The sequence below is a fragment of the Canis aureus genome, chromosome 9 (assembly GCF_053574225.1).
Source record: "Canis aureus isolate CA01 chromosome 9, VMU_Caureus_v.1.0, whole genome shotgun sequence".
In the NCBI taxonomy this organism is placed as follows: Eukaryota; Metazoa; Chordata; class Mammalia; order Carnivora; family Canidae; genus Canis; species Canis aureus.
The window spans coordinates 44,853,626-44,880,624 of NC_135619.1; the positions used below are offsets into that span (position 1 = coordinate 44,853,626).

At 45.5% G+C, this 26,999-nt stretch overlaps 1 protein-coding gene across 4 annotated transcripts in view; it reads left to right on the forward strand.

Annotated features, from left to right (window-relative positions):
- Nucleotides 1–7,358: 7,358 nt before the first annotated feature.
- Nucleotides 7,359–26,999, forward strand: part of PLEKHH1 (pleckstrin homology, MyTH4 and FERM domain containing H1) — a 53,298-nt gene continuing 33,657 nt past the window's right edge. For 2 of the 4 annotated variants that reach the window (XM_077909715.1, XM_077909717.1), the window contains exons 1-3: nucleotides 7,621–7,769; nucleotides 14,956–15,115; nucleotides 26,786–26,848. In XM_077909715.1, the coding sequence (XP_077765841.1) occupies nucleotides 14,990–15,115; nucleotides 26,786–26,848 (189 nt within the window). In that variant the 5' untranslated portion in view covers nucleotides 7,621–7,769; nucleotides 14,956–14,989. Of the gene's footprint in view, nucleotides 7,429–7,619; nucleotides 7,770–14,955; nucleotides 15,116–26,785; nucleotides 26,849–26,999 lie in introns of those variants that run through there. The other 2 variants (XM_077909716.1, XM_077909719.1) reach the window with 2 other exon arrangements.

A 26,999-nucleotide genomic window follows, 5' to 3' on the forward strand; every position in this document is an offset into this window, starting at 1 on the left:
GACCCCTGGGCCTGCTGATCTCAATGTGCAGGGCCTCAATCCATATTTTTAGTCAGTGGCCCCAGGGCTTCATGATATAAGGTTAGATGGGGAAATCACTGCTTTCCTTCTCATTAGGATCCTTCTTGACCAGCCTCTTCCTTCCACCCATTGCTCTTTGTTAGCTTCCAAGTCTCTAGCCTTTGGGCACCTTGCTAGTCTTTTATACCCCCATTTAGAAACACTTACTAGGTGCATATGATATGCCAGACATGGGGGCAGACCCTTTATCTCCATCTTTACAACTACCCTCTAAGGAAAAAGTACAGATCCCTGTTTTACAAACGAATCTCTCCCTTCCCTGCTCTCTGCCTGGCTCTGTCTGGCTCTGTCTGGCTCCAGATCCCAGAGCTGGACTGGATAGATCATTAGCCATGCTCCCCACTGGGAAGACCCAGGATTCAATGGCAGGTATGCCTGGTTTTGAAGTCTGTGTCCTGAGGTCATCATCACACTTGCCACACTTTGTTTCCTCACACAGTACCTGGCAAATGGTAACTACTCCATAAATACTTGTTCCTGAATAACTGAATAAATAAATGTAAGAAGAGTCCATGCCCAAAGTTAAGACACCCCCACCCCTGCCCAACACACACACACACACACATGCACATGCACATGCACGCACACACACACACACAGAATTCTGCTCTGTACCATTTCATTTCCTTCCCACCCTGCATCTCTCTACATGTCTAATCATTGCCTTCCCACCTGAATTGGGCAATGACTCTGAGCCTCTCTACCTCAGTCCATGGTTGCCCTAGCTGCTCCCAGAGATTCAGAAGTAGAAATAGTGTCCTGAATTCTCTGTAACCCAAGAGCTGCCAAGTTCTGACCCTGACTCCTGAGATAGAAGGCTGGACCAGGACTGCCCCCCCGCAACCCCCGGACTCCTGGGATTCTGAGGCCCCTCCTCCATCTCCTCTCCCTCCCTTTTCCCTTTAGTTTCCATCCAACGACAACTGAGAACAAGGCCCTGGGGGCAGAAGAAGGGGTGCTTAATTTGAGAGGGTTTCAGTGAAGCAAGAGAGGTTTCTCTGGAACCCGGAGCCCCGCTCAGAGAAAACAAATGGTGTTGGGAAATGGGGTTTCTGGAAAGCCCAGGACTTATGGTAAGATGAATTATCAAACATTTCACCAGTTCTCCTAGAGTTATTCCTGACTCTCAAGACATCTTTCTTATCTATTGCAATCTTGCCACAAAGCCAGCTCCTTGAGGTACCACCATCTCTTGACCTAGTAGAGTAGATACTAGGGACCTGGAAGAGTATCTGATAAACATTAGACCTCCAGCAAATATTTGTTCAAAGAATGAATAACAAAAACTACCATTTATACAGCACTTGTTACATGCCAGACACAATTCTGTCTCATTTAATCCTTTCAACAACACTAAGAGGCAAGAATTGTTATTATCATCATTTGACAAATGAGGAATTAATTAAGCACTTGCTCCAAGGTTACATCAGCATAGATATGGTAAATATGGGACTTGATCTGATGTTTGGCCAGTTCCATGGCTCCCATTCTTTCCACGGTATTGCCCAGGAAACTAAGCACAGAGTAGGATGCTGTTATATTTACTCTGTAGGAATTTATTTTTTAAATTACTTCAGTCTAAAACACGTGGTGTGTGTATGTGTAAACTGACTCTCCTCTAACCCCTGGAGGGGTTAGTTAGCATCTGAAGTATTCTAATCAGGAATCCACACTCTAGAGGGTGGGTACATAAGCACTTCAAATGGCATCAAAGCGTACACCAGCAGGCTGAACATGCTTGAGGTATGCTCGAGGTTTTCAAAATAAGGAGTTAGCCAGAAAGACGATCTGGGTCCTCACACAAATAATGTGTAGGAATCAGACCAGTCCAACTTCCTGACGCCTTTGAAGCAGGTTGTAGGAATTTTTGTGCCTGCTTGCTAATAAATGTCTGTGTAATCCGCAGAATTTTGGCCATTTTTACTATCCCACCTGTAGCAGGTTATATGGAGAAGATGAATGGTCTCCATTTTTATCTTCACCGGCTATAAGAGTAAGAACTTGATTATCACCAAAGGACCAAATTGGTTCAGACCTGGTCACAGTGAATGGCCACAAAGCCCTCTCAGAAAACCAAAAGCGGACTCTCAGCTTCAGTGACCCAACTGAGATTTCAACTCAGAGCACACAATGGCTTTTTCCCTCTACAGTGGTTGTCAGGCCACTGTAATAATAAGTTAACATGAAACAGGAATGAATTTTAAGTGTGATGAGTACCATTTCTGCATGGACCAATAGAGGAGTCTGGGGGCTTAGAGCCTTTCCAGCAGGCTACCTCCAGCCTTCCTGCTCTCTCCTCTCTCTCCCACTACAGCACCGTCAAAGATGGTGCCCAAGATGGCCATTTCCTTACTTCAGTTTCGCCCTCTGCTACAGCAATTCTCTCATAATCCTGCCTTTACCTCCAACTCTCAAGTATTCTGGCCTGAAAGGTAGTTGTGCTGAGGTAATAATTTCCCTGCTTTACCAGGACAAACTGAGGCTGGAAGCAAGGAGATGGTTTATCCGAGTTTATCACTGGGCGTCTAATGGAGTACCTAGAACAACTTAAAAGTCAGCTATCATAAATGAATGAATGAACAAATGAATGAATGAATGAATGAATGAAAGGGAAGAAGAATCAGAGGGGAGAAGAGAAGCATAAGAGTATCAGCTGATGTTACTGTCTGAATACAGTCAGTAGCCAGTTTGACTCGCAGGCTCAGAGCCATGGAAGGCTACAGAGAAGGCTGCTTAAGATAGAAAGATTGTGGAGAAAAAGAAGTGTCTCGACAGCTCAACCCTTAATTCCAGGGTTAAGTAGTGTGTGTAGGGGGGCCATAGCAATTCATCCCTGGGACGAGGTGGCATGGGGAGGGTGTGGTTGAGGGTGACAGAGGGGCCAAGCTTCCCTCACTGAAGCCCACACAGCTGCCTCTGCTGACTAGGACCATGGGGACAGGAGATACCAGAAACCCAACCAGAGTTGCGTAGGGAGGCAGAACCTATCCAGGCAGCCAGCATGGGGTGGCTGGGGTCAGACAGAGGAGGCAACATCAGCAAAGAGGGCTGGTGGGACAATCCCTAGCATTAGATGGAACACTCTGCCCTGCCTGTGATCTTCCCTGCTAGCCTGGTTATTGATTACCTGCAGCCCTGAGGAATACGAGGCTCTAGAGTTGTGGGAGGCACTCTTCTCCCTGGAGCAGAGGAGGGGATGAGCCCATTCTCCTCTAGGCATCCATTCACACTGGTGAGTATTAGGTAGAAACTAATAATAAAAATCAAAGAGCTATAAAATTCAGCTATAAAGGACATTATTGGGACAATTGGAGAAATTTTAATATGATTTGTATGGTAAACAATAGTAATATCAATGATAAGTTTCCTTGGGACGCCTGGGTGGCTCAGTGGTTGGGCGTCTGGGGTGGGGGATCGAGTCCCACATTGAGTCCCCACATCGGGCTTCCTGCAAAGAGCCTGCTTCTCCCTCTGTCTGTGTTTCTGTCTTTTTCTCCGTGTCTCTCATGAATAAATGAATAAAATCCTTAAAAAAAATTATAAGTTTCCTAAGTATGATAGTGTTAGAAGAATACTCTTGTTTTAGGAAGGTACATATTGAAGTATTCAGGGGTAAAAGGTCATGATATGTACAACTCTCAAATGGCCGAGGACAAAAATTATATATTATATCATATTATATGTGATATATCAAAATATATAAAATACATAATATAAATAGGTGACATAAATATATAGTATAATGTAATATAATATATATGTGTAAAGACCTAGAGAGAGAGCAAATGTGGTAAATCTAGGCAAAGAGTATATGGGTGGTTAAAGCACTATTTTTGCAACTTCTGTCAGTTTGAAATTTTCAAAATTAAAGCTAGAGGGGAAGTTTGAGGAAAGAATAGCTATCACTTATTAAACAATGATTGGATCCCAAAATTTATGTGACTCTATTATCTGATTCCTCAAACCAACTCCAGAGAGAGACATTATGATTTGCACATTAGAGAAAAGGAAACAGAGGCCCAGAGAGGCCAAGGAGCTTGCTGGAGTTTCCAGAGCTGGTATTGAGACAGAGCCCAAAGGAAGGGAGAGTCATAGGGAGGAGTGCGGTTGGGAGACTAAAGGCTAATGTTTCCCTGAGCCTTTCTGCCTGCTAGCAGTGTTTGAAAATCATCCATGCATATGAACTCACTTAATCCTCCCTTTCTAAAAGCTTTGAACTTTGTGATAAATCACTTAATTGGTGTGGTGGGAGGGACTGAAGAGGCACTCAATACACTGATAGAAGTGTAGATTGGTGCAGTCTCCTCTGAGGGTGATTCGGTTGCATCTATTGAAATTGAAAATTCATAATGTGTTTAGAGCCAGAAATTCCACTTCTAAATATTAAACCATAAAGATAGTCATTAATGTGGGCCAAGAAGTATGTACAGAGATATTCACTGTAGCAAGGTACGTAATAGCCAAAGATTGGAAATATCCTAAATATCCATCATTAGGAACACTAGGGAACCCCTAAAAAACGTAAGGCATCTCTAAGTGTGCTGATATGTCACACAGAGTCAACAAATGGTAATGTTAAGGGAAAAAAAGGCAAGAGATGCTTTCTTAGTGCTGAAAAGGGGCTATAAATAGATATACATGAATCTATCTATTACTCTATCTCTCTATCTAGTTGACCCTTGAACAATGCCAGGGGTTAGGGGCACCAACTTCCATGTAGTCAAAAATCTGAGTATAACTTATGACTCCCCAGAAATGTAACTAGTAGTCTACTGTTGACCAGAAACCTTACTGATAACACAGTTGATTAGTACATAGTTTGTATGTTATATATTAAATACTGTATTCTTACAATAATACTGAATTTTTCTTAATTTTTTTTTGTATTTCTAGGTATGTGGTTCATGGGCAAGTTTTTTTAAATTGTCACAAGTCTCCAAAAAATATTCCAATACATTTTTTATTGAAAAAGATCCATGTAGGAGCTCAGTCAGTTAAGCCTCTGATCCTTTTTTTTTTTCTTTTTTTAAGATTTTATTTATTTACTCATGACAGACACACAGAGAGAGAGGCAGAGACACAGGCAGGAGAAGCAGGCTCCATGCAGGGAGCCCGACGTGGGACTCGATCCCGGGTCTCCAGGATCACACCCTGGGCTGAAGGAGGCACTAAACCACTGGGCCATCGGGGCCACCCAAGCCTCTGATTCTTGATTTTGGTCATGATCTCAGGGTCATGAGATAGAGCTCCACATTGGACTCTGCTCAGTTGGGAGTCTGCTTGAGATCCTCTCTCTCCCTCTGTCCCTCCCCACCCACCCTCACCCCCACCCCCGCCTCTAAAGTAAATAAATAAATCTTTTTTTAAAAAAAGGAAAAGAGGGACGCCTGGGTGGCTCAGTGGTTGAGCGGCTGCCTTTGGCTCAGGGCATGATCCCATGGTCCCAGGATCCAGTCCCACATCAAGCTCCCTGCAAGAAGCCTGCTTCTCCCTCTGCCTCTGTCTTTGCCTGTCTCTCTCTGTGTCTCTCATGAATAAATAAATAAATCTTTTAAAAAAAGGAAAAGGGAAAGATCCATGTATAAGTGAATCTGCACAGTTCAAATGCATGCTGTTCAAGGGTCAAATATGTGCGTGTGTGTGTATAAATGAATATGGATTTATGAATACTTTATGCATAAAATATGTTGAAAGGAAATTTTGTGTTTGGGGAGGAGTGATCTGGAGCATAAGGGAGGTAGACATTTTTCAGCATTAGCTCTTCCATATTATTTGAAATGTATGTGCATGATTAGCTATTCAAGGTGAATGAAGGGGGATCCTTGGGTGGCTCAGCAGTTTAGCGCCTGCCTTTGGCCCAGGGTGTGATCCTGGAGTCCTGGGATCGAGCCCTGCGTCGGGCTCCTGGCATGGAGCCTGCTTCTCCCTCTGCCTGTGTCTCTGTCTCTCTTTCTCTCTACATCTATCATGAATAAATAAATAAAATCTTAAAAAAAAAAAAAAAAGTGAATGAAGGCATGAATGAATGAATGAATGAATGACTCTTAATAAATCCCATAAGACTTGCTTTTGGGCTACCTTAGGCATCTTCCTGAGTGTTGAAGGGATAGCAGAGGCCAGTTGTCCCACAGTCTAGGGTTGATCTATCTCTATCCCCAGGAGCTCTAGTCCATTTGCAAGTTTAGCCCCTGGAGTCCCATTGGCCCAGCTGAACTTTTGCCTTGGCATCCTCAACAATTGGGACCAGCTTTCTATATCATCTGGGCTCTCAAAGTTGTGCATGAGAATTGCCTGGGGAGCTTGTTAGCTGGGTAATCTAGCAGTTTCACCTCCAGAGATTCTAATTCAAACTAGAGGTGGAGCCAGAGGGATCCTTCATCACGGCCTGGAGATAGTCTTCCAAAGCCCCTTTGGTGAAATGGCCCTGGTGGTGGTCGTCTCTGTTCAGGCCTAGACTGAGCCTACAGGGTTGGGGAAGAAAGCGGCTTTGAAATGTGGATCTTTCCTTGCAGTGTTCTCCATATTCATCTTCTTTACCAAAAGTTGGGGGTTCCAATCCCCTGTGGGTGCAGGCTTGTACTGGTGAGCCAAGGGACTGCAAGGCCTTGAAGAACGAGAGTATGAAGACTTCTCTGCAAGCTGCCCAGCAAGCAGCGTCCTGTTGGCCTTCTGGCTTCTTGGCCGGCTCCTTCAACATAAATAATGCACATACATACATACATACATACATACATAAGCAAGTTACTTTCAGGGTTGTGAGGACTTCCCCCCCTCCCCCCAAATTACAAACCAGAACATGGGTGTGGGATTGGGACAGACTGTTGGAAACAGGACTTCTGCTGCAAGTATCCGGGCGGCACAGTTTTCACAGGTCGCCAGCACATGCTGGAACCTCCTTGGTGGTGGTGGTGGGGGCGGGGGGGGCACGGTCTGGTCTCGCGCCCCAGCCTGCGGGGCTCCCGCGCTGGCCGGGCGCTGAGCGGGTCTCGGGGCTCCCGGCCGCCCCCCGCCGCGGGGAGCTGGGCGCCCGGAGACCCCGCCGCCCCGGGGACGGCCCGGCGGCGCGGAGAGCGGGGAGGCTGGAGCCCGCTGAGGTCATTTCCTGTGCCTGCCCGCGAGCCGCCCGAGGAGCCGCGGCGGCCTCGGCCTTGAAGGAGGGGGCGCGGCGCCGCGCTGCATGGGGCGCCGCGAGGCCCGGCTCGGCTTTGTGCGGCCCGCCCGCCGGCACCCCCGCCCCGCCGCGCCCCCGCCCCGCCGCCCCGCCCGCCCGCGCCCCGCCCCGCGCCCCCTGCCGCCGCCGAGCCGAGACCGGGCGGCCGCCGCCGAGCCGGCCCAGAAGGACGCGAGGTCAGCGGAGGGCGCCCGGGTCCCGGGTGGGCGGGAGGCGCGGCGCGGGGCGTGCGCGGCCCGGGGGCACCGGCGGGGCGCGGAGGACCGGCCGCCCCCGGCCGTGCGGCGACTCGGAGCAGGTGCCTCCCCACCCGGCGCTCGCGGCGCTGGCAGCGCGGCTGGGCTTGGGGACGCCCCTCGGGAGGAGCCGCCCCCTCGGGAGGAGCGGGTCTGCGGGACCGGCTGGGGCCCGCCGCCCCGGGAAGGGCCTCGGGCGCGCTGCGGGCTTGGCGCCGCGCCGCCCGGCCTCCCGCTCGCGTCCCCCCTCGGCTCTCCTGCCGGCCTCGGCCTCGTCTCAGGTAATCTCTTCTGTGATTTCTCGGCGGCCCCTTTATGGACTCTGTTGGGTCAGGCTCGACTCCTACAAGCAGGTCGGCCAAGCAGAAAAGAAAACAAGTTGGGCACTGAGTGACAGGCAGGAGCTTTGTGTCCCGGGAGCCTTACAGAGGACCCTGTCACCTGGGAACCCTCCTGGGGCGGGGGTGCAGGGGGGCAGAGGCAGTGAAGACCCTCACTTGGAAGTAGAATCCGCTCCCTGTTGGATCTGTCCCTTCCAGGACATCTCTAGAACTTTTACTGTGAGCCCATCTCATAAAACTCTTTTGTGCAGAGCCTCAGTTCCAGGTAAAACTTTTTCTACTTTGAAAGATCATCTTAATAACAATGGCATTGGAAAAGTCGAGAGTTCTTTCGCCAGGCTTTTTGGACTGTCTTCTACCTGCCAGACTTTCTGTATGGTAATGTCACCGAACACCGAACACTTCTGTATGGTAATGTCATCTAACACTTGATAGAGTTTCTGCGTGTTATTATCCCCATTTTGCAAAGGAGAAAGCAGACTCCGAGAAATTGTGATTTGCCCAAGGTCATATAGCTAAAAAAGCGGAAGAGGCAAAACTCAGACCCGAGCCTCCTGTATTCCACATGTGGGATGTGGTTCACCGTTGCCCACTTTCCTCCAGTAGGCTGCTGAGAGGACCGGCTTAGAGCTAGGTTATGGTGGTGGGGGTGGGGATACCCTGTGGTCTCAACTCATTGAGACTAACAGCTGAGTTGAGAAAATGTGGTGCCGCTCTGCCCTTTTCAGAAGTCACCAGCTCTAGGGAAGAAGCATGTACCTCCTACTCTGCTCCCTCATCCTGCCCTCGTCTTCACTAGTCCCTTTTCTCTATGAGGCTGTGTAACCATATAGGGAACTCTGTGCTCCTTGTGGTTTGCAGAGTGCTTGATACATGCTGATGTTAAGGTGTGAGGATTCCCTCACTCCTGATCTGGGCGAGTTCACAGCAGGCTGGCTCTTGAGCCACCATCCTGCATTCTCTGGATAGCCCAGCTGAGCCTTCTCTCCATTCTGTCAAGAATGAATTCAAAACTGATCTCCTCCGTCGTCGGGAAGCAGGCACTTATTGCTGGCTGGCATATGAATTCGAATAGTCTTGGGGAAGGCAATTTGGACTATTTGGCCATTTAAAAATGTATATCCTGCATTTCCATTTCTGGGACTTTATCCTTCAGATATTCCATTTCTGAACTTTATCCTTCAGATATACTCTGATGCCTATGGAATGACATATATTTGTTGCAGCTTTGTTTTAGCTAAAGGTTTCAAACAGCCCAAATGTCTGTCAATAAGGGACCCTTATACAATACAGCTGTTAAAAAGCATGGAGGGAGGACAGGTCAGGTGTGTATGTTGATATAGGAAGAACTCTCAGTTATAGGTTAAGTACAGTGTGTATTGTGTGTCACCATTTGTGTTTGTGTTGTGCATGCAACATATATGTGAATGCTTGTGTCTGCACTGGATATCTCTGAAAGACATAAAGCCCCATAGCACAGCTGCCTCTGGGGAGAACTGTGGCTGATGTAGAGGGGTGAGAAGAAGCCTTACTTTATACCATATACTCCTTTGTTCAGTATTCAAAAATAATGAGATAAAATAATTTTTAAAAATCCCGTTCTTGCTGAAATGGATCTGGTAGTGAACACATCTATGGACCCCATCCCCTAGTATACCCAGGCACTGGTGGTTTGCCTTTTCACTGTCGATTGTAGCTGTCATTATTGAGTGCTTACTGTATGCCAGGCTTCTGTAATATCACCTTTAATTCTCAAAAGAAATGACATAGTGTGGTCTATAAAATTGCCATTTTTAAAAAAGATTTATTTATTTATTTGAGAGACAGGACAAGTGGGGGGAGGGACAGAGGAAGAGAATCTTCAAGAGAACTCTCAGGTAAGAGCAGAGCCCGCACAGGTGCAGGGCTCAATCTCACGATCCATGAGATCATGATCTGAGCTGAAACCAAGAGTCAGACACCTAGCGGACTAAGCCACCCAGGCATCCCTGAAGTTGCCATTTTTGAAGGTCAAAAAATCATTAAATGCTGATAATTTCATACGATTCAGCCTAATATTATTGCCCTCCTTTTGAAATATTATTACTTTCAATTTCAAAATGGCGCTGAGGCTCAAGAGGTTAAGCAAATGGTTTAAGGTCACAAGATTAATTAGTGCCAGAGCCAGGACTCAAACCCAGGCTTATTTGATGCCAGAAGGGAGGGGAGGACCGTAAGTACTACACTCTGCTGTTTCTCTTTACTGGTTATGTTCTCAAACGATGCTACTTCTGATTGTCCCTTTTGGTATTTAAATCCCGGGAGGCTGGAACATGTTCGCCTTTTCCTGTCTCTTCCAACATTGTGAAATGTGCTGCTTAGCACCCAAGAGTAAAATGCATATTGTTGGCTTGATCAGATGACAAGGTGCGGGCAGAAGGAGTTATGCACTTGTGTCTACTCATCCTCCTGCAGCTCTATCCCCAGAAAGAGGGCACAAAGCTCTTCTTTCCCACAGTTGGACGGGTGGCCAACAAAGTCGAGCACTTTTAGAAGATAGTGGTAGCCCATCACTAGCAAGCGGAAATGACAAAAGGTGCTCACACTCAGGGAGTGAACCATAGTGAGGTGACATGGGAGAACCCAGTGGAAACTGTACCCAGAACAGAGTCGCTGATACCTTGTGAAGCCACCTGCGGTGACCTCTGACCTCTTTCTTTTAGGGTCTTGTATTGGCTGGTCCTCTTTGCAGGGAAGTTCCAGGATATGCAGACTATAGACCTGAGGCTCGCAAGCCATGGGATCTTTACTCATCTTTATGTCCCCAACCTTGTACATAGGAATCACTTCACAAAAGTTGGTTGAATTAAATTTATTTATTTATTTATTTTTTATTTTTTTATTTTTTGGTTGAATTAAATTTAATCTCAGCATCTTGTCAATTTCTGGTCAAATCCCTAAACTTGCCAAAGCCATCCCAGGTCAAGTCTGTGTTTTCTCTGATAATAGGCCTAGAGTCTGAGGTTACCTGATGATCCCTGTGGGCTCTTTTCATCACCCACCCTGCACGCAGCCCCAGCCCCTGCCTCAGAGGTATACTCCACCAACCTCTGGGCTGTGTCAGTCCAGGATGCCGGGGTACTGAGGGAGTTCCAAAGCAGGGCTCCAGGTGGTGCAGTCATTTGACTGTCTGAGTAGGTTAGACTGACTGAGCAGTTTAGCATGCTGGGCGCTAGTAGGAATCAAGAGAAGTGGGTTTCACAAGAGCGGCCATGAGTTGATTTTTGTAGCTGGGGGGAGGGTATATGGGGACTTACTGTACTATTCTCCCTACTTGTATATATTTTAAGCTTTCCAGAATAAAAAATGAACAGTTGTACTAGGTTTTGTCCCTTCTCTCATCTCCCCATCTGTTTTGCCATTAATGTTCTGTGTTAGGCTAGTCAGATAGCATGAGACTCCGCCACCATTATTGAAGCATCTGCACAGAAAGAGGATGTTCTGTATGTTGGGAGATTGGGATTTTTGGCCCAGTTCTGATACTACTTAGGTCTGTATCTCAAGTCATGGATGTGATGGGTTTTCTTATCTGTTCATTGTGAATAATATCTCTTGTCCTACATCTCAGGGATATTGAGAGGAGCAGGAGAGAAATCACACCTGTCACAATACTTTGGAAAGTTAAAAACCATTCTGTAAATTCTCTTCTGCTCATCTTTGCACATCTTTATGGGAGAGACAAGTGCGAGGTGATTTAGCAGATGAAGTTCAATTTGCTGGTAGTTTGCCTTAACATCTCATGTTTTATAGCTGCTGCGGCAACCACCTGCTTCTGTCGGAAGAGCCTCTGGGCCATGTGCTTGGCAGTAGGCACCTTGCTCCAGTTCCCTTTTGAAAGCTTATAGCTCTCCTCACATGCTGAGACAAGCCTAGCACAAGTCCAGCCCCCACACTAGCATTTCCAGGGCAGGGAGAGGCTTCAGCAGAGCACTTGATCTGTTCAAAAATGTGATGTCATAAGATGCTTGATTGGGAAAGGACTCCCTGCAGTCTAGGTATAATTTCAGATATCAGGGCTAGGCAGAGGCCAGTGATGTGTTTTACTTCCAAAGCTCCTGGAGATTTTGATGATTTGGTTTTCCACTGTCCTCATGAAATCTGAGCTGCAGCTTTGACAGTCAATAACAGGGAATTAAAATACACCAAACTCTTTCAATGCCACGAAAGGATTAAGTTTCTCTTGCCCCTTGGTGTTATTTGGGTGTTTTTACTGCTAATTCTTAGCCCTCAGCTAGATTGCAAGACTCCCAGGTCCTACTTTCAGATCTGCCGCTTTTTTTATTCATATGAGAAAAAGCAAAATCCCTTTAAAGGACAAAGCAAATCAAACACGATGAAGCCTCCCAGCCTTCTCTTCTCCAGAGGCTCCACAAGGTTCTGTTTTGTCTTTTCAGCTGTGATCTTAGCTCAGAGAAGGTCATGTTTTGTTTTTGTCTTTTGTCTTCCTGCGCCGTTCCAGTCGGTCCCAGTCTTTTGAGGTGGGGATTGCTGGGAGGTCACAATGTTGGGATTGTTCAGTATGACAGTCCCGGGAGAGCAGGGCTGAGGTCACATGTCCAGTGTTCTGAGCTGCCCAGAACCCAAAGACTTAGATACTAGACCCATCAGTGTTTAATTGTTGGGCCTTTCTCTACAGGTCTACTGACCCTGCGTTCTAAATGGAAAGTCGAGACTCATGATAAATGTCTGTGCTTATAGAGGTTGTGGTGTCAGAATGTTTGAGACCAGGATGCCCTGGAAAATCTTGAATATGGGTTCACCTTAGTGCCAAGGATCCTGAAAGATCCCATAAAATAGTTCTCTCATTCTTAACAATCCAGCTCACTCTTTGTGAAATCAGAATTCTTTTCAGTTTCTGGATAGGTAAAGAGCACAGTTGCTAAGAGTAGGAATTTTGGAACAAGTATACCATCCCCACTACTTACTGACTCTAGAACTCTGTATAGCCTCTCAGTTCCTCCCTGTCCTCATTGTGAGAGTGTCTTGCCTTACGTATCTTCATGAGGATTAAAGAGGCCACACAGGCCTGGCATACAATAAGAACACAATAAATCATAGCTATTTGTGGTATGGGAGACAGATACTTGTAAAAGTCAAATGTGAGGTGATTAACCCATTGAAGATAAGCTCATTGGTTACCAAGGTAGTATCCGGCAACAGTACAGGAGGTTCTGGGTTTTCTGAGGCCATGTGGCTCCTGAAGAAGTGAAAAGGGATTTAAAAAACAGATTTTTAGTACAGAACTCTCTAGGCATGTATTCAAATAGAGAAACAAATATAAAGAACTCCCAGGTGCCCATCAACTAGCTTCAAAATATCAGCAATTTGATAAATCTTATTTCATATATCTCCTCCCCACACTACTGCTAACCCCCTAACCATGAAGTATTTTATTTTTTATTTTGTTTTATTTTTAAAAGATTTTATTTATTTATCTGACAGAGAGAGAGCACATGCAGGGGTAGGGGAGAGGAAGATGCAGACTCCCTAGTGAACAGGGAGCTGGACTCCGCTTGATCCCATGTCCTGCAAGGGCAGACGCCTAAAGGACAAAGCCATCCAGCATTCCTACCATAAAGTGTTTTAAGGCATATATCCCAGATTATATCATTTCTCTTGTAAGTCATATGTATCTCTGACTGATCACATTGTAAAAATATTATCAACCTAAAAAACTAAAAGTCATTCCTTAACAATCACCTGATGCTCGAGTAATCATATGTCATGGTTTGGGGCAGACCAAATTTATGCTTGTTGCCAAGCATCATTATTACTGGGGGGGAGGGGCATTTTAAAGTCCTGATGACAGATGTGTCTTCCAGCTCATTGCTCCTTTGTGTTCAGTCTTCTGTGTCCTCTCTCTCTGCTTCTGTATTTTCTCATCCCCAACCTAATTTATCTTCTCTAAAATTTGTCCAGGAGACATCTGAGTATATTCCCCCAACTGGGAATATTATAGGTGTCTACTTGATTTGCTCTGAATTTGTATAATTGATGCAAAGACTTGTGGCATTCCCCAGAGTCTACCTCTGTAGTCTACCTACAGTCTACAGCAAAATGTCTACCAATCTTTTGGTTTGCATTTTCGAACTTAGGGTGAGAATCTGTTCCAAAAGAGAACACCTTTTTCTCTAAAAATCTATATAGGGGCAGCCCCGGTGGCTCAGCGGTTTAGCGCCGCCTTCAGCCCAGAGTGTGATCCTGGAGGCTCGGGATTGAGTCCCACATCAGGCTCCCTGCATGGAGCCTGCTTTTCCCTCTGCCTGTGTCTGTGCCCCTCCACCCCCATGTGTCTCTCATGAATAAATGAATAAACTCTTTAAAATAAAAATAAAAAAAATAAAAATCTATATAGATGGGGGCACCTGGCTGGCTTAGTTGGTGGAGCATAGGACTCTTGATCTCAGGGTCGTGAGTTCAAGTCCCACATTGGGCATGGAGCCTACTTGAAGGAAAGAAAGAAGGGAGGGAGAGAAGAGGAAAGAAAGAAAGAGAGAAAGACTAATTGTTAAATAGATAAATCTATATAGGTGTAGTAGAATCATTACTAAACTGGAAACCAGGGTTCTTCCTCCAGTTAACTATGTGATCTCAAATGAATCTGTCCCTCACTTTAAGTCTCCCCTAAACATCGTCCCCCTCATCATTCCTTCCCCCACAGTCTACCCCATTTCCCTGCTCCCATTTATCTGCGTATTGAAGCAATTTGAGTACATGGTAATTTTGCTATTACTTTCCTAAGAGTTCCTTGGAAAACTCAAAGATAAGGGGACCTCTTTTATTTACCTTTGCATTTCCAGTGCCTAGAACAGTGTCTAGCATATAAATGTTTGTTGAATGGATACATATTTGTTAAATAGGTAATCAAATGAAAAACAAACGAGGCCCTTTTTTTTTTTTTTTTTTTTATGGCTGTCACAATGAGTTCCTGAGTTTGCTCAGCTAACTTATGACTAAACGGGACACACTGAGCTAAGGGAGGTGGAACAGAGGGAGAGCAGTGACTGGCATCCCCTAGCCCTGTTTTCTCAGCCCTCCTCTTCACATCCTTACTGATCCTCTCCCCTCGCTGTGTGCTGGCTCCCAGGGCTCCCTGGAACAAGCTGGAAGTTGCTCCCGTCATGGCAGAACTCAAGGTGGAGACCCGGGCCAGCGTGGACTGGCAGAAGCGCTGCCTGGCCCTGGAAACCCAGCTCTTCCGGTTCCGCCTGCAGGCCAGCAAGATCCGGGAGTTGCTGGCGGACAAGGTGAGTCCTGGAGAGCTAACTGGTGTCGCCGCACAGGTCTCTACCAGAGCCAGAGACAGAGAGACAGAGTTGGAGTTGGAAAAGGTGAACTTTCTCCTTCTTCCACTTCTCCTTCTTCTTTTTGAGTTATTACCCAATTTTTAATTGAAGTATATTTGGCATATAACATTATATAATTTAAGGTACACTACATGTTAATCTGATACATTTATATATTATAATATGGTTGCCTTTGTAGTGGTAATTGGCACTTCTATCCCATTACATAATTGTCATTTCTTTTCAGTGGTTGGAATAATTAAGTTTCAGTTTCCTAGCAAGTTTGATGATTATAATGCAGCACTATTGTCTATATTCACTATAGTGTGCATTAGATCCCTAAGCTTGTTTACTACTCATTGCAGGAAGGTGAGCTTTTTATTTATTTCTTTATTTAAAGATTTTTATTTATTTATTCATGAGAGACACACATACACAGAGAGAGAGAGAGAGAGAGAGGCAGAGACACAGGCAGAGGGAGAAGCAGGCTCCATGCAGGGAGCCTGATGTGGGACTCGATCCCGGATCTCCAGGATCACGCCCTGGGCTGAAGGCGGTGGTAAACCGCTGAGCCACCGGGGCTGCCCAGAAGGTGAACTTGTAATAAGATACTTTCCACACATGCAAAATGGAATCCAGGGGGTTTTTTGTTTTGTTTTGTTTTTTTTTAAGTCCAAAATCAAAGCAGGTTACTAAGCTGCATCTTGCATTCTTTCCCGCTTCAGAGAAATGATAGAAATCTTCTTGGTCCTCTATTACCTCTTGCGTCAACTGTGGCTGCAGTGGAGGTTCTATTATTCCTTTATTTCTTTTTCAGTGTGAGGAAAGAAAATGTTTTAGGGGAGAAAAATGGAAATCCTCATCCTACTGTCACCTTCTATTAAGCCTAAGAGCTATGGAAGGCAGCCTGGTTTCCTGGTGATAAGGACACAGGTTTTGAAGCCAGACCCACCTGGCTCTGCCACTTACTAGCTGTGTGACCCTGGCAAGTCCCTTCACTGGTAAGGGAGGGACACAAATGTCTGTCTTTCAGTTATTTTGAGAATTATGTCAGGTCACATATAAAGGTTTGGGCATGCAATAGGCCTTAAATGGGAACAATTATTGGCTTTCTAGGCTAAGGTGGGCTGGTCTGGGACACTGACCATCATTTGTAATGTTTCTCTAGGAAAGTGCATTCTAAACAGCTAACTTTCAGAAGCATTTTGGAGCATAACCTATATGGGGAGTAGAGACCTGCAGTAATACATACGCACAGTCTCACACACACACACACACACACACGTATATATGTATATATATTAACCAAATCAACTATCTTCTTTCTAATTTTGTTTACATTATCCATCTGCTTAGCCAACCTTTCTTTCGTAGTACAAAAGTGAAATTCAGTCCAGTCCTCTCTAAGTAATGTCAAAGTCTGGTTTGTAAAGCCTGAGGAAATAGCCTGTTTTATTGATAACCCCCCCTCCCTGAAGTCTAGGAAGACAAGTTATTGGCATTATTCTGCATTTCCACTGCTGAGGTAGTGGCCCTGGACTAGCCTGAAGTAGAACTTGTGAACTTTGGGTCTGTTGTCATTGCTGTCTCCTAGTTCAGGCTTTGCAAAACAGAAACCAGCAGGGTTCCTGTGGCTGTGATTCAGGTACTAAGAAAGGGTGAAATTCAGCCACCTCAGCAAGAGGGAAGCAGGCCTTAGATAGTGGTTCTCAAAGGATGGTCCTTGTCACCCATGCCAGAAACCTGGAGAACTTACTAAGCACGTACATTCCTGGGCCCCACCCCAGTCCTCCTGATCCAGGGCTCCTGGGGGTGCCGCTCATAGTCTGCATGTTTAAGGAGCTCCCAGAAATTAAATTTGTACACTGTAGAGTTTGAGAACTTTGCCTTAGGATATGTGAGTGGAGGATAAGTAAGGGTCTCCCGGCTGGTTTGAAAGATGTCAGAGGAAAGAGACTTCTGTTCCTAGTAATGTGGACCTCAAAATAACCTTTAAAAAAAAGACTGCTGTGAAACACCTAGAAATATTGGATTAAATATTTAAATTAATATTATTTAGAGCCACGAACTGAAGAAAATAGTGGGCAAAATGAAGAGGAAAACCCAAGTGGTACTCAATTCTGGCAGCTCAGTAGGACAGGCTGTGTGACTGGCCTTCCTGTAGCAGTGAGCAGTGTGAGGTTTAATCTGTGGAGACAGAGATGAGGTCTGGCCCGTTGGAAGCTGGAGCTGAAACTGAAACTTTCATGTAAAGTCAGGACTATCAAAGTACTTTACCATAAATAAAAAGGTAGACAAGGAAAAAAATCATCTACCAATACAGGGAGATAACAGAACAGCATTTCATGCTTAGCCAAGGCTCTGGACACACAAAAAAAAACAAAAGAAAGCAAAATAAAAGTCCTCCTTGAGAACCTGATGATCGTACTGGCTTAGCATTAGAATTTATACTATTTGTGTGGATTAGGAATGCTAAATCCTAGGCCAGTGATGACCCTATGAGACCTCGTAGGAATAGATACAGAACCTCTCTAGAGAAACAAGACCTCAGCAGATCACACAGGATTCTCCCAGGAAAACAGAACCTATAGTAAAGATAAATATATGATCCAGAACAACTGAATGCTTGAGAGAATAATCTGTCCTGACAAGACATTCTTATATATGTCTCTTTTGACTGATATATTTGGATTTATTTCTACCATTGCATTCTGTGTCTTCTATTTACTCCTTTTTTTTTTTTTTTTAAATACTCTTTTTCTTTCTGGTCTAGACTTAATAGACTTTATTCCATTCTCAACTCTACTGCTTTGAAAGTTCTACACTCCATTTATTAACATTATTCTAGACTTAAATTCCAGGCTTAAAGACTGCTACTTGTTCCCCAGTATCTGTTCTCCCCTTCTCTCTCATACAAATAAAAGCCTCGGGCAGCCTGGGTGGCTCAGCGGTTTAGCGCCGCCTTCAGCCCAGGCCCTGATCCTGGAGACCCCGGATCGAGTCCCACATCAGCCTCCCTGCATAGAGCCTGCTTCTCCCTCTGCCTGTGTCTCTGCCTCTCTTTCTCTGTGTCTCATGAATAAATAAATAAAATATTTAAAAAAAAGAATGTCTTGTCACATACAAGGATGTAGCATTGCTGTATGAAAAATTGGAAATAGCCTACATGTCAATCAACAGGGAAGTGGGTAAACATACTGAGTGTATTTGTACAATGTAATACTACCTTGCAGGTAAAAACGAAGCAGGTGGCTAAATGTATAAAACTCAAACACCACCACTGAACAAAAAAGATGGGAGGACTCATAGAGAACAATATGGTTTATATAAAGTTTTAAAACCTACAAGATGGTCTAGCTGTTGTTTAGGGATATATGCAAATGAGGTAAAATGTAAACACAATGAAGTGTGGGGTAGATGCTAGAAGTGAAATTTAAGAGTATCCTGGGGATTTCGCTTCTCTGTAGTGGCCAATTTCTTTATTTTATTTATTTATTTATTTATTTATTTTGTAGTGGCCAATTTCTTAAAGATGTCTAGAAGCAGATATGCAGAAATTAAGATTTGATAAAGCTGAGTAGTGGATACGTGTTTTAAAATATTATTCTCTGTGTTTCCTGAAATATTTCATAATAAAAACTATCTTAAAGTGCCTTCCTCCCCTATACCCTAGGGTCCTTAAACACATCAATAAGCACCTTCTTTCTTTGCAGCCCCTTGGGTCTAAATAGGTTGAACTTTTAGAAGATTGGCCCTATCTTCTCTTCCAGGCTGCCTTTGATTGTCATATAGCTGGAATGCCATTAAAAGTTGGGGGCTCGGGATCCCTGGGTGGCGCAGCGGTTTGGCGCCTGCCTTTGGCCCAGGGCGCGATCCTGGAGACCCAGGATCGAATCCCACGTCAGGCTCCCGGTGCATGGAGCCTGCTTCTCCCTCTGCCTGTGTCTCTGCCTCTCTCTCTCTCTCTGTGACTATCATAAATAAATAAAAAAAATTTAAAAAAAAAAAAAAAAAAAAAAAAAAAAAAAAAGTTGGGGGCTCAGAATATGACTTGGGTAAAGAAAGGGGAAGCATGTGGACATGGGGCAGAAGAGACTGGGGTGTGGGATAAAGGAGAAAGAAATCTTGACTAGGGATCACAGGCTGGAAGAATTAAGGAAGAGTACCAAGACATTAGCCCAACACCAGACCTCTTGGCAGGAAACCTTAAAGCCATAAATACCATGTTGCTCAATGTCATGCCTGTGCCTATCACCTGCAATCATCCCCAAACCAACAGGACAGGTTCAACAGTTCACTTTGAGATTTTCCCCAATACGTCAATAGGAAGAGATGACTCAGGTTTCTCAGGAGAGCTCGTGCTGGGGCCAAGCCCGGGTCCTGTCTTTGTAGCTGCTCCTAGAACTTACTAGTTAATTATCACCAGTACCCACCTACACCCGGTGAGCCAGGTCAGCTGGGTCCCTCTGACCAGCCCTCTCACCCGCCAGCCCGTGGGGATTGCACTGCCTGGATGACTGTGCTCACTCATTGCTGGCTGTTGTGCAGGGCAGGCCAAGCCTGGGTGCTTCCCAGGGGACCAGCCCTTCCTGGGATCAGATACTGCCCACTGGCTGCTAAGGCTTAGAAACCTGCCTTCATCCCCATCCCACAGCCTACTCATACTCGCCTCCCTCTTTGCAGAATTGCCATTCTGGACATGGAATGATCTGTGCTAAAAAGCAAACATTTTTTTAAAGAAAAGATGTCAAGGTTACCACATAATCCCTCACCTAAGGGTGAGGGGAAACAGTATTAGACCTTATTTCTGCTGTTATACCTTGCCAGGCCTGGTGTGCCGTTGCCATGGACATGCAGACTGCCAGGACCACGTAATTCTGTAGCCAGGTGAATTGTGGGTTCACTTCCTATCCAGTACAGGAGTCGAGGGAATGGCTGACGTCTTGGAGTTCACATCTTGCTCTGCTCCCTGACACCAGTCCCGTCCCTGCTACCTCCACTCCCCCACCGCTGGCTCTCTTCCTTCGTGTACTGAAGAAGTCACAAAGGCTGTTCAGATCAATTTGAAACTTGATACTGTTCTTGGAGGCTGTATAGATGGATCTGAAAGTCCCTTGGATTTTTTTTCATTCTTGCTAAACTTGTGCTTTAGTTATGCCATCCGAAAAGTGGGAGTGTAGTAACTATCCACAGATGGGCTATCCACAGTAGAAATTACAATGATGAACACATGGCATCAATAATTAGAACTAACACAAGTTTTAAATTTTTTATTTATTTACTCCCTATTTCCAAAAGAGATTTGAGTGGACTTATAGGAGGAAGTAGTAATATAATAAAACATCCCTCATTTTTTAGCTTGAATATTTTTATTTATTTAATTTTTTAAAAAGATGTTATTTATTTATTCATGAAAGACACAGACACAGAGGCAGAAACATAGGCAGAGGGAGAAGCAGGCTCCATGCAGGAAGCCCGATGCGGGATTCGATCCCAGGACTGCGGGATCATGCCCTGAGCCAAAGGCAGACACTCAGCCGCTGAGCCACCCAGGAGTCCCAAGCTTGAATATTTTTAACCGAAGCAACTTTTCCCAGACCCATTCCAATAGGAAGGTGTACACTTCCTCTTTTCTAGAATTTCTTACTCGCTCCACCAAGATTTTAAAATGCAATAACTCAGTTTTACATTTATAAACCAAAAATTTGTAGTTTAAGACTTTTATTTCTTGAACAATGAATGGTTCAGTTCAGTCCCCTTAAACAAAGGAACAATTACTGTCACTCCTCCCCTCTCAGTCTATAGATTATACAGAGGCAGTGATTCTCTGTAGGCATCAGTTTCTCAATGTATGGATAGAACACAGAGGCCAGAAAAACATATATTTAAATACCTCAATTTATGAAAAGGCCAGGTACTATGAAAGGAGAGTACTAGGGCTGTCAGGACTAGCTGGAACTATGTTGAAGTCTGCATAAAGTCATCACAGAATTGACCTTAGCTGACAGATCCAATTTGCTTTGGGAACAGATACCTTCTAGAACTTTATTCACTGTGTATGGGCATGTGTGTGTGTGTGTGTGGAGAGAGAGAGAGAGAGAGAGAGAGAGAGAGAGAGAGAGGCTTTTTATTCTCCTGCCTATTTTTAATAGGGTCCACTATAGTGTTTTTCTGGAACCATAGTATTGATAGAGCTCTGTATCACTAAAGCCATTTGAGAAGCCCTGTGATGATGTGGGCTTGGCCCTAGAATGTATCCCAGAAGTTGGCTATGCTTAGCATTCTGGGGCCAGTTTAGTGTTTTTCAGAGTATGGTCTGTGGGTCACCTGCCTCAGGATCACCTGAGATTTTCTTCCCAAGCTCGTTCCTGGGTCTCAGCTTCAGGCTTGCTAATTAAAACCCTCTGTAGGTAAGACCCAAGAATCAGCCTTGAGTAAGCTCTGCATGGGTCATTACACCCCTGACAGTGAGATCTATAGCCACAAGCTCTTGCCATGGCCTTGCCTCAGCCTCATTCAGCTGTCTTTCTAGTGGACATCTTGAGCCCCATGTGCCCCAGAGGAGCAGGGTAACTCACAGATAAGACTCAGAGCCCTTTCTCTCCTGTATTATCTGTAGTCAGACACTAGGGCACCTCATGGTGCTGTATTTTATATATTTGGGACTAAACATAGGATTTTAATTAAACAAAAGATCTAGTAAAAAAAAATAAGTTTGAAAGCCACTGTCTTTATAACAGAGATAACCATTTAATAGCTGAAACTGGAGGCTGCTACTCAGATGCTTGCAGGTTAACTTACAGAGGTGAGACAGGTGGGTTTTGGGAATGTGCTAGAGCTAGACAAGAAGTCCACTTATAGCCATAAGAAAATGTAACCCTAGCATGTCCAGGTCTGAATTTTCAAGGGAAGCTAGGAGCCAAGGATTGTGTGTGGAATCACAGTTTTTACTGAGATTTGCGTATGAGAGGCGCAGTGGCTACCAGTATAGTTAGACTCTGTAGCCAGCCCTCCTGAGTTCTGCCTCTCAGCCATGTGACTTGTTAGCTAAGTTACCCAACCCCTCTGCATCAATTTCCTTATATACACAACAGGGCTAATGGTAGTACTTGCTCCCTCCTATTGGGATGAAGATTAAATGAGTCAATACGTGTAAGTGTTTAAGCCAGTGCCAGACATGCAGTGAGTGGCCTTGTTCTATCTGTCACCTAAATACCCCTAAGGCTGCCTATCCTACAAGACACCCTATAGACGATAGTTGGCAGCCTCTGGCTTGAAGCCATTCTTGCTGTAGGTGGATCATAAGTCAGATAACCATATGATTTCCCATCTAACCCAAGACACTCTAGAGGGAGAAAAGAAAGCTCTGTTAGTAATTATTGTGGGACAACAGGTGAACACCAGACTGTCCCAGGCAAAAGCATCATCTCTGTATATGAGAAACCAACAAGTAGCTTACTGTAAATGGCTCAGTAAGGGCCACACAGTACACGTGAGCTTTACATGAGCCACTTCATAGGGGGATCCCTGGGTGGCTCAGCGGTTTGGCGCCTGCCTTTGGCCCAGGGCACGATCCTGGAGTCCCGGGATCGAGTCCCACATCGGGCCCCCGGCATGAAGCCTGCTTCTCCCTCTGCCTGTGTCTCTGCCTCTCTCTGTCTCTCTGTCTATCATGAATAAATAAATAAAATCTTAAAACAAAACAAAACAACATGAGCCACTTCATGTAATGTTCCCAGCAACCGTCAGAGGTGAAGACTCATTACTCTTTTTTCTCCTGGTGAGGAAACTGAGGCGCAGAGCAGTTAAGGAACTTACCCTAAAGCCACACTGTGGCAGAGCCAGTCAGGTTGAACACTTAGTGCTTCCCTGTACCGGTCTCTGGGGTGAGTGCAAAGCAGTAGTAAGAATGTTGAATCCCTTTTTCAAAGGACAGCTGAGCCCCAGCAAGTGTGGTGCTTGGTTCAGGCCACAGCTCAACACACGGGACTGTGCTGGGAGTGCAAGAGAGTGTCCACCACAGTTGCTGCCATGGTGCTGCCATTTCACAGCATTGTGAGTGTAACGAGGAGCTGTGGACACGGAGATTAAACACCAGGTTGGCACCAAGCGCATGTCATCGGGTCGCTGCGGCCAGTGCCAGGGCCGCTTATTTATGAGTCTCCTGTGCCGATCACAGCTGGTGAGAGTGGATCCTCCTCAAAGCCATCTGCCCGAACCTGACACCTCCTTGGCTAGTGCATCACCCAAGGCCCACAGACTCAAAGGACAGCTGAGGACATGGTACTAGGGAACCCACTCAGAGAAGAAATAGAACCCAAAGAAGGGGTGGCCCCATATACAAGTGTAAAGAACAGTCTGCCATCTTGAAAAGGTGGCATTAAATGAAGTCTGAAAACTCTAAAAATGACATTCCAGCATAGACATACCTGGAGTACTCCCAGGGCAGTGGAGAAAATGTGTTTTTATAAAAAGAAAGGGAAAACTAATATTAAAAATAATTCTTTTCAAACAAGGATGACAGGATGCTGGTAATTTTTGGAGAATAGTGATGGATACATGGATGGTCATTACACTCTTCTCTTAAAAATGTCCCAGATGTCCAGAATGTTTTTAGTGCTCAAAATTAGTTTTAGAGGGGAAAAAATACTCCAGAATAAAGGCGAATACAAAATGCTTTGAGTTTTGAGTGTCCCTGCTGGGAAGATAAGTACAGCTGGAGGATTGGCAGGAGTATGGGGACCCTGTGGCAGCCAGCCCAGACTGGGTGGAGACCCCAGGCGATGGAAAGTGCGTTCCTTTCCATTTGCTTCAGTGACAGCATACTTTAAAGGGATGTCTAGTAGCAAAATTCTTGAGGGAAAAAAAATGCTCACTGTGTTGTCAATAACAGAGTGATTTCCAGCCTTGACCACTGTTCACCCAGTGGGTATGCCCAGCTGAGCAGTAGGACTCAAATACAATTCTATTCTTCACTCGACCTTGGTTTCTCCATCCATAAACTAGAAGACAAGTTTTTCTATCAGAAGTTTGAAAATACCAGACAGTTGTTACAGAAGGTTTTGAATATGAATGATCATTTCCTATGGAAATCCTATGTCTTCTGAGCTATAGAACAGATGTTAGATCTGAATGGTCCAGCTGAAGGTTAATCTAGGAAACTTGTCAGGAATCCAAAGCCTTCTTATTCAGTATTTCGTTGTATTCATTTCATTTCATTTCATTTCATTTCATTTCATTTCATTTCATTGTGTGCTGTATTTCCTTAAAAAATTAAATGCTTCCAGGGCACCTGGGTGGCACAGTCGGTTAGGCATACAACTCTTTGTTTTGGGTCTGTGGTCATGATCTACAGGTTGGGAAATGGAGCCCACATTCGGTTCTGCGCTGGGCCCAGAGTCTGCTTGAGCTTCTCTCTCTCCCTCTTGGTCTATCCCTCCTGCTTGTGCACATGCTCTCTCTTTCAAATAAATAAATAAATCTTATTAAAAAAATTTAGATGCTCCCAGCAACTGTATTAGAGTTATTTCTAAGGGGAGCTAAAACTACAAATCTGGCTAGCTTAAGCAAATGGAATTAATTTGGAGGATCCTGGGACAGCTCACAGAAATGAAAGAATTACCTAACATGACTTGATGAAGTTTGTGCACAATCTCCCATGCAGCCCCCTGATTCTTGTCTCTGGTCTCTTGATCCCAGATGTCAGATTCCTGGGGACAGAGAACTTGATTGGCCCAGTCAGGTCCAGTGCCAAAGGAGGACAGGTTATATAGTACTAACTTGGTCGTTGGGAGCCACTGCTGTGTGTCAACCTACACCTCCCTCCAACTAAGTAGAATTCTTGTTGCTCTGGGCAGCCACCTCTTTAATCATAATATCAGCTTATGCTATGCTCTTACCTTACCTGTAGCTGTTTGAAGGTCAGGGGATTCCTGTAACCCAGACTCCAGAACTATTTGATTTTGGAAAGGCCATCTGGCTCTAACTGATGCCTCTGTCTGGCCAGCACCAACCCACCCTCTCAGACTTGAGTCGAGAGGTTTGATCATGATTATGAAACCCGGGAAAGGAAGGAAAGAAGAGCTGTAGGCACCCTTGGCCTGAGGGCATGAATGCCCATCAGCCGTGGTCCTGTCCACTGGGAGCCCAGGAGGCGTTTTTGTCGCATGAGTTGTAAATCATGAGTTTTACTTGAGATCCTCAGATCCTTTCATAGGGAATGTGTGCTGAAAGCATCTGTATCTCCCCAGCCCCAAGGAGAAGAGAAAAAGTAGATGAGAAAAGGCTGGCCTGAGGCAAAGACATGCCCCAGGTCCTCAAACATGAACTCCTTCCAGAGAACTCTCCTTTCACACTGCCCAGCACCGGACTGGGGAGCTCCTTCTCCTGCATCCTTTAATCGAGAAGGGAAGGCAAAATTTCAGTTGAGCCGATGATAGATTGGGAAAAAAGAGGAGGGATTGATTGCTTGGTTCGCTGATAAATATCAAACCAGGTCCAGGCCAAAGAGAGAAGGTTGAGTAGCTGGAGCAAAGGCCAGACGTGCAGAGATGAAGTGGGTGAGGCTGGACTGGAACTGAGAAGGTGAGGCCTGTCCAGCCTCATGGAGGACGAGGCTGGGCTGTTCTGCCTCTAGTGTATGTTTAATGCATACATGTTGCCTTGGTGTAAGGCAGGGTAGGGAGGGAAGCAGGTAACTGACTGGGCTGTGGCACATGGCACATGGCACATGGCACATGGAAGCAAGGGGCTCCTGGCAGGAGAGATTGGCTTCCACAGAGCCTCTGTGTGATGACGTACACCGTGCAGGCAGCCCAGCGCCCACCAGGGGAGGATGGGAACTGCAATCCAGCCCGCACTCTGTCACCATGAGCTTGCGAAGCTGCCGTGTGGGCTCGTGAGCATCTCTTTAGCTTTTAGCTTAGAGCTGGTCCCCGATGAGTCTCCGTGTGTAAGAACGTTGGTCCCTATGCTTGGGCCAGTTGGCATAAGATTCCAGAATTATGCAGCTCCTCAGACTTAAATGACACATCTCTACTGGTAGCAAGATAGAATTTTTAAGAATGTGTCTTGAACCTCTCTGTTGAAGATTAAATAAATCAAATAAGGTGATGCCTGTTAATGCCCTTTATAGTCAGAGATGTCCTTGATAAGGGATAAATATTTGTCCCCAGCCAGTGAGCTGTTCCTGGGTGGAAAGGAACATTCTCTTGCTGCTGACGTGGTGGGGGCTCACGTGGGAGCATGTTCCATGGCAGGCATGTGGTGAGCAGTGGCAAGCACTGCCTGGGACCTGGTGCCGAGGAGACTGAGGGCTCAGGGCAGCACTGCCTCATGAAGAATGTTTCTGCTGCCTGCCGAGGCACCCCACACATAGGGGAAAGAACTAGGCTTTTACTCACTCAGCAGAGAGGACAGCAGCTCTAGGCTCTTCACCTGCCGCATAAACTCAGGATAAGGGAGCAGAGGGTTGCCATGAAAATCTTTGCCCTGACACCCTTGAGCCACTGGAGATGAGCAGTTTAAGTCTGGCTGTGTGGAGTGTCTGCACAATTTGCTCATGTTGCTCTGGAACCATGGTTGTGGTAGGGACACCCCACCTACATTTGTCCTTCCTCTCTGGTTGAGCAGATGCAGGAGCTGGAGCAGAGGCTGCTGGAGGCAGAGCAGAGAGCAGAGAACGCAGAGACCCAGGTAACGGGCCAGCGGATGGGCAGGACTGTGCAGAAACGGCCATTGGCCTTCCCTGATCCTTCCGAGGAACACACCCAGACATACTCATCACCCTCACCAACTCCTCATGGGGACAAGAAAAACCAGCAGTCATGTCTCATTCTTCTGAACA